This window comes from Capricornis sumatraensis, chromosome 3 (genome assembly GCF_032405125.1).
Source record: "Capricornis sumatraensis isolate serow.1 chromosome 3, serow.2, whole genome shotgun sequence".
Taxonomy (NCBI): domain Eukaryota; kingdom Metazoa; phylum Chordata; class Mammalia; order Artiodactyla; family Bovidae; genus Capricornis; species Capricornis sumatraensis.
In genome coordinates, this window is record NC_091071.1 from 39527192 (window position 1) to 39539495 (window position 12304).

The 12304-nt window shown below is 46.2% G+C and overlaps 1 protein-coding gene across 1 annotated transcript; it reads right to left on the reverse strand.

The window, feature by feature from the left end:
* Positions 1–6247: 6247 nt before the first annotated feature.
* Positions 6248–11920, reverse strand: ZNF174 (zinc finger protein 174). The gene is made up of 3 exons (XM_068967714.1): positions 11513–11920; positions 10318–10528; positions 6248–6922 (listed from the first exon to the last, which is right to left on the reverse strand). Exons 1-3 carry the CDS (start codon positions 11918–11920, stop codon positions 6321–6323), a joined length of 1221 nt encoding a protein of 406 aa, XP_068823815.1. The 3' UTR covers positions 6248–6320.
* Between the last annotated feature and the right edge of the window lie 384 nt (positions 11921–12304).

Here is a 12304-nt window from a genome sequence, read left to right on the forward strand (position 1 = left end):
GATTTTGGAGCCCCCAAAAATAAAAAGTCTGATACTGTTTCCACTGTTTCCCCATCTATTTCCCATGAAGTGATGGGACCAGATGCCATGATCTTTGTTTTCTGAATGTTGAGCTTTAAACCAACTTTTTCACTCTCCACTTTCACTTTCATCAAGAGGCTTTTTAGTTCCTCTTCACTTTCTGCCGTAAGGGTGGTGTCATCTGCATATCTGAGGTTATTGATATTTCTCCCAGCAATCTTGATTCCAGCTTGTCCTTCTTCCAGTCCAGAGTTTCTCATGATGTACTCTGCATATAAGTTAAATAAGCAGGGTGACAATATACAGCCTTGACGTAGTCCTTTTCCTATTTGGAACCAGTCGTTGTTCCATGTCCAATTCTAACTGTTGCTTCCTGACCTGCATACAGATTTCTCAAGAGACAGGTCAGGTGGTCTGATATTCCCATCTCTTTCAGAATTTTCCACAGTTTATTGTGATCCACATAGTCAAAGGATTTGGCATAGTCAATAAAGCAGAAATAGATGTTTTTCTGGAACTCTCTTGCTTTTTCCATGATCCAGCGGATGTTGGCAATTTGATCTCTGGTTCCTCTGCCTTTTCTAAAACCAGCTTGAACATCAGGAAGTTCAGGGTTCACGTATTGCTGAAGCCTGGCTTGGGGAATTTTGAGCATGACTTTACTAGCATGTGAGATGAGTGCAATTGTGCGGTAGTTTGAGCATTCTTTGGCGTTGCCTTTCTTTGAGATTGGAATGAAAACTGACCTTTTCCAGTCCTGTGGCCATTGCTGAGTTTTCCAAATTTGCTGGCATATTGAGTGCAGCACTTTCACAGCATCATCTTTCAGGATTTGAAATAGCTCAACTGGAATTCCATCACCTCTACTAGCTTTACTATATATAAAATAGGTAACCAACAAGGACCAACTGTATAGCACAGATAACTCTACTCAATATTCTGTGAAAATCTATTTGAGAAGAGAATCTGAAAAAAATGAATATATGCAGATGTATAACTGAATCACTTTGCTATACACTTGAAACTAACACAACATTGTTAATCAACTATCGCCAATAAAATTTAAAAAACAGCAAAAAAAAACCCCAGATATCCAAAACCAAACTCATGCTATTAGCCTTTGATCTGTTTGCCTCCAGTACCTGGTGCCATGTGCATACAATTGCTCATGCTACCAACCAATACTCCTTCCTTTGTGCCTTAAACTTTCAATCATCAAGTCCTGTGAATTCTACCTCAAACCTATCTCTCAAATCTAACTTCTTCGGTATCCACCCTTATCCAACAGCACTGGCCTGGGCCGACAGGAAGGCAAGGACAGGCTTTCAGAGTTGTGGGGTTGACTGTAGCCAGATGCTGCAGATTAGCACAAGCCCAGAGATAACAGACACTCAGGAGATTACTGCAACAGAGTGAGTGAAAGATGAGGGTCTGAAGGAGGGGTCACTGGAATGAGGAAGATGGCGTGGCTTCGAGACAGATTGAGGAGGAAAAAGTGATGATTTGGTGGAGTGAGAGAGCAGGGAGTCAGAGATGACTCGGAAGTTTTTGGTTTGGGTGACTTGGTGGTTGGTGGCTTTGTGGAGAGAAAGGTTGCTTCTCATGAGTTTACAGTTTCTCTAAGCTTTCTAGGGAAATTGTTAATCACAAACAAGGGGGACAGCATAACTGTGTTCAGTGCGATAGAGAAGAGATACGTTATGCTGTGAGAGAGGTTGCACCTGGCCAGCAAGACGAGCTGACAGCTAAACACTGACTTGACATCATAATTGAAGGATTCTGGAAAGGGCACAGGGTCGTGATGGAGAACTCTGCAAAGGTCTTAGCTAATGTGTCAGCTGACTCCATGTATAGTAAGCTTTTCCTGATCACTTGTACTGTTTTTGGTGAAAAAGAGCCAGAAATGGGAGAACCTATATGCCCAAGCACACCCGACAGAGAGACCAGGTTCAGTCCCAGCTGGTACGAGGCTATCCCTTGAGCCATAAGATGGTTGCAAACTCCGATGCCCTGGAATTCCATTCCCCGGGACTGGAGAGCCTCCTGATAAAAGATACCACCTGGGGGCAGGAATCCAACCTGCAAGCCCACCATCCTGGTCCTGAAAGGCTCCTGTCAGTGCATTAGGCCCCTTTGCCAGGATAAGGCAACTGGGCCAGAGAGGCTCTTAGTCACCTCCGGAGACTGTGCCATCAGTGGCTAAGGCCAGAGATGCCCACCCAGGAGCAGATGCTGGAGCTCCTGGAGCTGGAGCGCTCTGGCCCGTCCTAAGAGATCCACACGGGTTCAGTGTCACACCCAGAGGGTGACAAGAGGCAGCAACCCGGATGGAGGATCTGCAGTGACAGCCCAGGAACCAGGATGCTGGGCGAGAAGGGCCAGAGACCCAGAGAGTGAACACAAGGTGGGCGACAAACTCCTCTCCTTGGGATGTTACCCCTCTGCTTTCTCTTCCCTTGGGATCCTGTGTCCAAGGCCTCCAACAAGAATCTACACCATTGATTTGAGGGTCACCTTCATTTTGGTCCAAGAAAGAACCAAATTTTTGAGGTTTGATGGGCAGCTCAGAGTAGACCTGAAAAGAAAACTAGGGAGCATTCTGTTTACACCCTCATTTTACTGATAAGGCAACTGAGGTGCGAGCATCACAGAGCTCAGTAAGTGGCTGCCTGCAGCACTGGAAATGGCCCCGGGCTCTTCAGCCTCCCCTAGTGCTAACCTTATTGTCCCAGGCTGTCTCCTGGTCAAGTTCAACTGCAGCAACATGTGTGTGATTAGCCAACTCCCTGTGAAGAAGCAACTTCTGCATCTCTCAGAGACATGGATCTGGTTGTACAACTTTGTGACTATAATTTTTTAAAAAACCCACTGAACTTCGTACTATAAAAGGATGAATTTGGGGCTTCCCTGGGGTCCAGTGGCAATGACTCCATGCTCCCAAAGGAGGGGATCCAGGTTCAAACCCTGGTCAGGGAACTAGATCCCACATGTTGCAACTAAGAGTTTGCATGCTGCAATGAAGATTCAAGATGCCGTGTGCTACAACTAAGACCCAGTGACGCCAAATAAGTAACTATTTTCAAAAGAGGATGAAGTTATGGTATATAAATTATATCTCAATTGAAAAAATTTTCTTTGAAGTAAAAAAAATTGAAATAAGTATTTTAAAGCTGCAGTAAAATATTTAAATGTAATATACAAAATAGTGTATCAGAGACATAAAAATAATTTATGCTATCAGCATGAGATATTTTTGTATTTTTGTGCATACCTGATAGTAAAGCTGCTTTTGGCTTTTCTGTGCAGAGTATCTTGTAAGATGAGCTATTAGAACCATTAGCATTTGCAACTACTGATCTATGTGCATTGCACTTTTCTCAACAGTATGCAACCAAACTAAAAATTAAATAAGCCGGATGTTAATATAAGAATGCAGTTCCCAAAAGGACTTTAAAAAATACTGAAAAGACATGTGTCCTGGTTTAGGCACTATTTCCTTGAGTAAAACCCACCTGTTGCAAGGGGAAAGTGTCTTATAGTTTCAAAGGACTGCGCATAGGAGAGTTTTCCCTGGGGTTTGCGGCAAGGCTTCAGACTGAGCGGGAAATCAAGATGAAAGAGGAACAGGTGCATGAATACGCTGTGGGGGAGCACTTCCCACTCAGCTCCTCAGCAGACTCAGGGTGAACAGTCCTTTGGGATCTCACTAGTTGCCCCCACCGCCTCCGCCCACCCCTTACTCTTTATTCTTATTTTTTTTAACATTTATTTTTATTTATTTATTTTGGCTGCACCCGGTCTTAGCGGCATGCAGTATCTGGTTCCTTGACCAGGGATCCAACCCAGGCCCCCTGCATTGGGAGCTTAACCACTGGACCACCAGGGGAGCCCCCCTGTGCCCTTAACTCTTTAGAAGCAACTTCTCCATCAGAATTTTCTCCTTAGCTCCGATTTCTCCCCGTGAGGGCATGTGTCTGACTTCTGGTGTGATCCTTGACCTCCGATTCTCACAATCCTGGATCAAAGAGGATTCTTATCATCTCTTCCAGAAGAGAGCCTGTTTCCCAGGAAATCGTCCTAATCAGTGTGGTAAGTGCCTCAGAAGTGGACACACAGAGGCATGTGCTCTGGAGGTGTCTGGGTCACTGAGGTACCCTGAAGACACATTGCGCTGGTGGACTTCTTCCCTGCATTCAGGAGTTCAGATGGACCGATGTTTATGGAGCCTTCCTGTGGGTCTGTAACATGAGCCCCCTCCTTCCTGACCTCTGCAACGGCCCATCCCCTCTCCAAGGTATTCACAGAAGCAACCAGGGCTCCAGGTGCACAAGCCTGAGTGGCTGGAAGTCCAGCTTCTTAGAACTTAAAGCAACTAGGATGCCCCTCCAAATAAAATGTTGCACCTGAGTTCCCCTGTCCATGAAAACTTCTAACAAGAGCTCAGATGACAGCTCATCAGGGTGTGGAAGAAGAAACTACGCAACAGGCAGTTTGGAGAATCTTTGTTTTTCCTCCAGTAAGATGCTGTGATTTTTGAAAAGGTTTGTAAAGAGGAGTATGGAATAGTTCATCACCTCCCACTTTTTCTGTTGGTCAATTCTGCCAGGGACAACCGTGCCCACTGGTCCACACTGCCATAGTGGCTGGACCAGACCTCAGAGCCACCCTGAGGGGTCCAGATCTCTTAATGGGTGAGGCATTTATGCCCCATGGAGACTTTTGCCTTCGAGTGTGGGGGCATCCACCATGATGGAGGCAAATACCTCGGATCCTTGCATTTAAACTTTATAAAGTTGAAGAAACAGGTTTGAAAGGGGAACTAAATTTGGGGTTGAATCTAGGTCTGCCCAAAGCCAAATTTCATGCACACTAGGTGCTTTGATCTGAATGTCTGTGTTTCCCCTAATTCTTATGCTGAAAACCTAACCCCCAACATGATGGTCTTAGGAGGGAGGTCATGAGGACGGAGCCCTCATGAATGGGATTAGTGCCCTCAAGAGAGATCCCCTAGAACTCCCTCAGCCTTTCCACCATGAGGAGACAAAGCAAGAGGACAGCCCACCTGTGAACCAAAACGTAATGTAAACACCTGAAAACTCTTCTGAACACTGTCTCTAGCCTGGACAGCCCCATTTCATATGAACTATGCAGCTCTCTGCAGCATCACCTCCTGGGCTCTGCCATTTCCTGAGACTGTGCCTCTCACAGGCTTTTGTGGCTCTGGCCTCCCTTCCACTACTGAAAACACTGCTCCTGTTCTCCCAACAAGGCTGATGTAATTGCTGAGAAGGGGACCTCAGACTAGTCTGAAGGGCCACTGAAAATGATGGGACAGACCACTGGGCTCCCATTAATTATCTCTTAGCCCAAGAGACAAAGTGTTTTGTCCTCTTGCATTCAACATACTGCCACCTTTTGTCATTCCTGGAAACTTAACTGAGACATAATTTACATGTCGTAAAACTAATGAACGTGTCAGTAATTTTTTAGCACATGTTCTGAAATAATTTGGTTTTAGAATATTTTCGTCATTCCTATCATTTTGTTGTGCTTAAACTACTGGCCTGAGTGAGAAAAGACACTAGGAAGGACTCCCTTTGCGTCTCCTTAGCAGTCGTACTTCTGGTAGCTTCTCCCTATCGCTACGGGTGGGGGCTATGGCAGCCATGATTTTATTTCACCAAATCAACAGTGCTTTGATATAAAAAGATCCCTCAGTGTGTGTGTTTATTTTGTTAACATCACCAATACTTGAAAACCCCTCCTCACACAACCAGATCCACACTTCCACTTCACGCATCTTTGTTATGAACAGCCAGGAATGACAGGAAGAATATTAGGGGATTTACATTCCAATGAACTTCTGCTTTGAAATTCTTGCGGATCACTCATTTTTATTAAAAGAGTACACGCATGATAAAGATTGTCAGGTATGGAAGCAAATGCATAACTATATGTAAGATTTATCCTTGAACACAGTTAGAGGATATATAAAGCAGCAGGGGGAGAGTTAACATCAAGGTGTGGGGCACACCTGCAGGATTGTCCTGATTCTCCCTCAGTGGGACTCCCCGCTCTCCACCAGACACCCCATTGCTCTCTGACCCAAGGCCCAGATCTACCACTTCTTCCCCATCACCAGACATGTCAGGTCCCCTTCAGCCTCCTCCTGGACAGGCACCCCTTGCTTTCTTCCTCGTAAGTCACACAGACAGTCTTTGTGATTTACATGCGAGCAAGGGGAAGGAGGAATGCAAGTACCTTCCTCGTGAACAGCGAGGACTCAGGCCTGCCTGCCCTCAGTCCCCATGGTGAAGCCTGTGATGCTGGTGAAGGTTGGAGCTCTGGCGAAAGCTTTTCCCACACTGACCACACTGGTATGGCTTCTCCCCGGTGTGGATCCGCTGGTGCAGCTTCAGGGTGGATTGCCGGCCAAAGCAGTTCCCACACTCTCCGCACGTGTAGGGCCTCTCCCCCGTGTGGACTCGCTGGTGCCTTTTCAGCTCTGAATTCCACGTGAAGCTTTTCCCACATTCATCACATTTGTAAGGTTTCTTTGCCGAGCGGGCCGGCTGGTGACTGAGACGCTGCAGGCGGCTGCTCAGGCTCCTTCTGCTCCCCTTGCTCTTCTTCAGCTCTCTCAGTGGGTGGCTTTTCAGTGGGGCACCAATGTACTCCAGTTCCCTGCAATGTCTCTGGTAGTGAGCAAAGGGCTTCTGGGCGCTGGGGGGGCTGACCTGCCTCTGGGACAGCCGGGGCTCACTCAGACTCGCTCCTCTGGGTTCGGGACTCTGCAGGCCACTCCCTTTCGGTCTGCCCACTGACAACACACATGGCTTTGCCCCTTTAGCCCCTTCCTGCTGTGGATTCTCCTTGTTGTCACTTTTCGTCCTGGGGGTCTCTACAATTAGAAAGAATATGCTTCATTTCTGGGCTTTGAAGAAAGAACCTTAGTAAAAGAGCTCTGAATACACACAAAGTTTCTCGATATTCGGTTCTCCACTGGGCTGCTCATATTAGATGCATCTGGGGCACCTGTCAACCAAGCAGGCTGCCCCTGCTTTCCCACAGCTGCCAGGTCAGAAGCTCTGGAGGTAGGACCTGGAAGTCTGCAGGTAACAGGGGGAGCCTGGGGGTATTCTGATTTATACTAAAGTTAGGGACCATGTTCTCCAACCCCTGCCTCCTTCCTACCTTTGGGAAAAGGTTTAGGAAAGGAGAAATAGGGGGAAGCAAGCCCATCAGAAACTTCAACACTACAAATACACCCTCACTTATATGGACACTGACCACCACTCTCTCTTCAAATAATGATAAATCTAGTGAGTGTGGTGTTTTTGCTCATTACAAGGTTGACAGATAGCATATGTCAACTGGGATATGGGCCAGTCATGTACCCTCATTACAGAAATTCTGTAACTTCTGACTACCAGGATTAGTGGGCAAGTTGGAGGATTCCTGCCATGTGGAAGACCTATTCAACATGGCAGCCACTAGCCACATGCGGCTACTGAGTACTTGGAATATGGCTTGTGTGACTGAGAAACTGAATTTTTATATAACTTTAAATTAAGATTTAAAAAGCAGCCCGCACAATTATGGTCAATTGCTTTTCAACAAGGTTGTCATGGTAATTCAATCGGGTAAAGATGTCTTTTCAACAAGTGGTGCTGGAACAACTGGATTTCTATATATAAAAGAATGAAGTTGGACCCTGACTCACAACACAAAAATTAACTCAAAATGGATCAAAGATAAAAATGTAACAGCTAAATCTCTCTCTCTTTGAATAGAACAAAGGTGTAAGTCTTTGTGACACTGGATTAGGCAACAGTATTTTAGATACATCACCAAAAGTACAAGCAAACAAAAAGATAAACTGGACCTCCTCAACATTCAAAACATTTGTGGTTCAAAGGATACTATCAAGAAAGTGAAAAGATAATCCACAGAATGGGAGAAAACATTTGAAAATTATATATGAGGGGACTCCCTGGTGGTCCAGTGGTTAGGACTCTGTGCTCCTAACGCAGGGGAGCGCAGGTTCGATCCTGGGTAGGAGAACTAGAGCCCACATGCTGCAACTAAGACCCAGTACAGCCAAGTAAAAGAAAATTAAAAAGAAAATTATATATGAGAGTCTGGTGTCCAGATTATGTAAAGAACTCGTAACAACAATAAAAAGACCAACCTAGTTTAAAAATGAGCAAAGGATCTGAATAGACATTTCTCCAAAGAAGATATATTAATACAATTGGCCAATAGGCACACAAAAAGATGCTCAACAGTGGTAGTCATGAGGGAAATGATTCAAAATCTCCAAGAGACTCATTTCACACCTAACAGAATGGATATAATCAAAAGCACCAACAATAACAAGTGTCAACAAGGACGCAGAGAAACTGGAATCCTCACAGACTGCTGGAAATAAAATAGTGCAGCCACCTCGGAAAAGTCCAACATCAAAAAGTTAAACAGAGAGTTACCACAGGACCTGGGCTTCCCTTGAGGCTCAGCTGGTAAAGAATCTGCCTGCAATGTGGAAGACCTGGGTTCGATCCCTGGGTTGGGAAGATCCCCTGGAGAAGGGAAAGGCTACCCACTCCAGTATTCTGGCCTAGAGAATTCCATGGACTGTATAGTCCATGGGGTCACAAAGAGTCAGACACAACTGAGAGACTTTCACTGTCACTTTCACCATGCTGGTAAGTTGCTTCAGTCATGTCTGACTCTCTGAGACCCCAGAGACGGCAGCCCACCAGGTTCTCCCATCTCTGGGATTCTCCAGGCAAGAACACTGGAGTGGGTTGCCATTTCCTTATCCAATGCATGAAAGTGAAAAGTGAAAGTGAAGTCGCTCAGTTGTGTCCAACTCTTAGCAACCTCATGGACTGCAGCCTACTAGGCTTCTCTGTCCATGGGATTTTCCAGGCAAGAGTACTTTCACCATAGGACCCAGCAATTCCGCTCCTGGAATTGGTACTGGAATTTCTCTTGGTATAGACCCAAGAGAAATGAAAACAGACACCTACACAAAAACTTGTACACAAATGTTCACAGCAATATTATTCATAACAGCTAAAATGTGGAAACAACACAAGTGTCTGTCAACTGAAAACAAACAAAATGCCCGCAGAGTGGAATATCATTCAGCCCTAAAAAGGAATGAAGTACTGACACATTCTGAATATGTTAATTGCTCAGTTGTGTCCAACTATTTACAACCCCAGGGACTGTAGCCCGCCAGGCACCTTTGTCCATGGGATTCCCGAGGTAAGAATACTGGAGTGGGTAGCTATCCCCTTCGCCAGGGGATCTACCTGACCTAGGGATCGAACCCGGATCTCCTGCACTACAGGCAGATTCTCTGCATTGCAGGCAGGTACCATCTGAACCACCAGGAAAGCACACTGCTATAACATGGGTGAACCTTGAGCATTAGACTTCATCCACTCTGGAATCAAATAAAAGGAGATAGAGACAGCTTGCAACCCAGCTGCCTCTGCTAAGGCAGAAGGGAGTACATATGGTCAACTTTCTTCAGGATCATGAAGGCCAGGTTATGAGGCAGAACCTCAGCCTGGACCACAGAGCCTTCTTGCTAGATGCCCTAGGTCTCCATTCTTGAGTTTTGAGAATAATCAAATCAAAGTGTTTCATTAACATCACAGGAGGAGGAAGGGGCAGAAAATAATACCAACAGAGTCTTTTTTCTCTAATGAGCAGAACCTTGTTTAGGGCCTTTCTAAACACGGGACCGTTTTAAGTGATGAAACTCAGCCACAGCTTGAATGGAAGTTCATCAGTGGTCATATGTGAATTTGTCTTCACTATGGCATCATTGACTCAATGGACATGAGTTTGAGCTAACTCCAGGAGTTGGAAGTTGGTGATAGACAAGGAAGCCTGGTGTCCTGCAGTCCATGGCGTCACAAAGAGTCGGACATGACTGAGCAACTGAACTGAACTCATCAGCAGCTCTGAAAGGGACCAAAAAGCAGGCACTAAAACAATCCTCTGTGTACTGGACTGTCAAAGAGTCATGAGAAGAAAATGGTAATAGCACACTTACATATAGTATTACTACAATTCCAATTAATGAAGTTTGTTAGGGAATCAAGGTCTACTATTACATACCATGGAGCAAGCGTCTTTTCTCCAGATGCTTGCTCCATATTGCTCCATACAATATTGAAGAAAAGCTCAATACCTAGTCTGCGGCTTTTCAGAACCCTGAGATGCTTTGATAGAGACAAAGCGCTGATGAGAGGGAGAGAAGACACACAGAGTGTTTACCTGTCTCAGCCAATCTGGAGGTTGGTTCCTGGAGGAGCAGAGATTTTTCCCAATGAGGGGGACTCTGCTGATCCTGAGATCCTGCCTGGGATGTCTCCTCCCTGGGATATCTCCTTGGAGTTTGTGGTTGAAAGTCTGGCAGTTCCTGTTCTCCCAGCTGGGATCCAGTTTTCTCCAAAAGCACCTTCTGGCCCTCCATACAAACAGCCACCTAGGAACAAGTCCCTCGCGTTAAGAGAATAACTGGAGGACTGACTGAGGGCAGCTTGACCTCTCACTGCTCTGTAATGACTGTTGTTCCCTAGAAATTTCTGATATGTCCAGGGCGGGGGGTGGGGGGGGCGGGGGTATGTGGGGGGAAGGTGTCAATCTTGATAGAGACTGCTGAAACTCTCTAAGGAAACAAAGGGAAGGATGTGTAGAATGACCAAAAGGAACCTGCTCCAAATCAGCCGATACTTCTGAGTAAATGTCCCCAAAGCTTGGCCCGTTCTCAAGGTCTGGGTCAAAATCATCAGAGAGCAGGCACAAATATGAGGGTCAACCATGACACCCATCCAGCAGGTTCCTACCCTATAGTGCCCTGCTTCTGCTGGAAACAGGCTCTGTAGGATTAGGAAACAGTATGGGAAGAGGCATTAAAAATCACCCTTATCTATAAATTATTCCGCCCAAGACACTCTTGATTAAGGAAATCTAAGTAGTGATAGGGCTCTAAGAGAACTGCCCTAACCCTGTTCCCTAACTGCTTCCTCCCTAGGCCCCTATTGGGGTCTAACTTGGGGGTGGGAGTTGGAAGGAATACTGCCCAATTGAGCTGGAGTTCCCTGAGTCAAAGGCAATATGCTGGGACAAGAGCTAATAAAATGCCCCCAAAATCAAATTCCTACCAACAGTATGACCCTTGTCTACCAAGAATCTTGATTGTAGGAAAGCTTCAAGAGGGATGGGTTGGGGGAGATCTGTCAGCAAAGATTCAAGAGCTCTACTTTCTCACTGGAATGCCTGTGGCTGCGTTTTCTGAAAACTTGTTACACTTCCCCTCCCAGTAGGGGTGAGGGGAGTAGGGTTCCAAACAGAGGCCAGAAGCAACGTTTGAAATTCTGGACTCCTCTCTCTAGGGAAAGGTCCAGAGACCAAACACGAACCAGATGAAAAAGAAATCCTGGGGACGACAAGAAAGTACCCTCCTTACCCACTGCTTTGGTCCCTTGGCTGCTCGATGAAAATCTTCCACAAGGGTCACGATCTCCTTGCTGCTCACTGGACATCGATGCCTGGCCCGAGCCTGGATCTCCGCGGGCAGGATGTTCAAGAACTGCTCCAGCACCAACAGCTCCAAAATCTGCTCCTTGGTGTGCACCTCGGGCTGCAGCCACTGACGGCACAGATGCCGGAGGTGGGAGAGTGCCTCCTGGGGTCCAGACGCCTCTTGATAACAAAACCGTCTAAAACTCTGGCGGGAGAGCTCAGGATCCGGCCAGTCTTTTTGCAGAGCGGGCTCCCGTTTTTCTTCTAACTTTGCTATTATATGTCTCTCCTGCTTGGAGGAAGCCTGAATATGGGACTGTGAGCTCAAAGTTATCTCCATCTTAGCCGCCATTTTTGGGCTCAGGAGCCAGCGTCTCTCTCCTTGTAAACAGGTCAAGCCTTCGAGACCATGGCCCTGAATACTAGAAAGATGCTAGCAACGAAGGTCCTCTGAGGATGTTGGAAAGGAAAGGATGCAGACAGAGGCTCCTCGTTCGCTGGCCTTGAGCCCAAACTTCTGACGACAACACAGTCCCTGGGAGTGGGAAGTTTTTGTTTTCCTGCCAGCGTCTTGAACTGTCTTGCAAAGGCGAAAATTCATAATGTCCTAAAAGGAAACTGGGGGAAATACTGCTTTCATTTTAGCGACAAGCACAACAGGTCTCAGGGGAAATGCGCAACGGAACCAAATGGGCTAGCAGGAATTCCTGGGAAAACTTCAGATTGTCATCCAGGT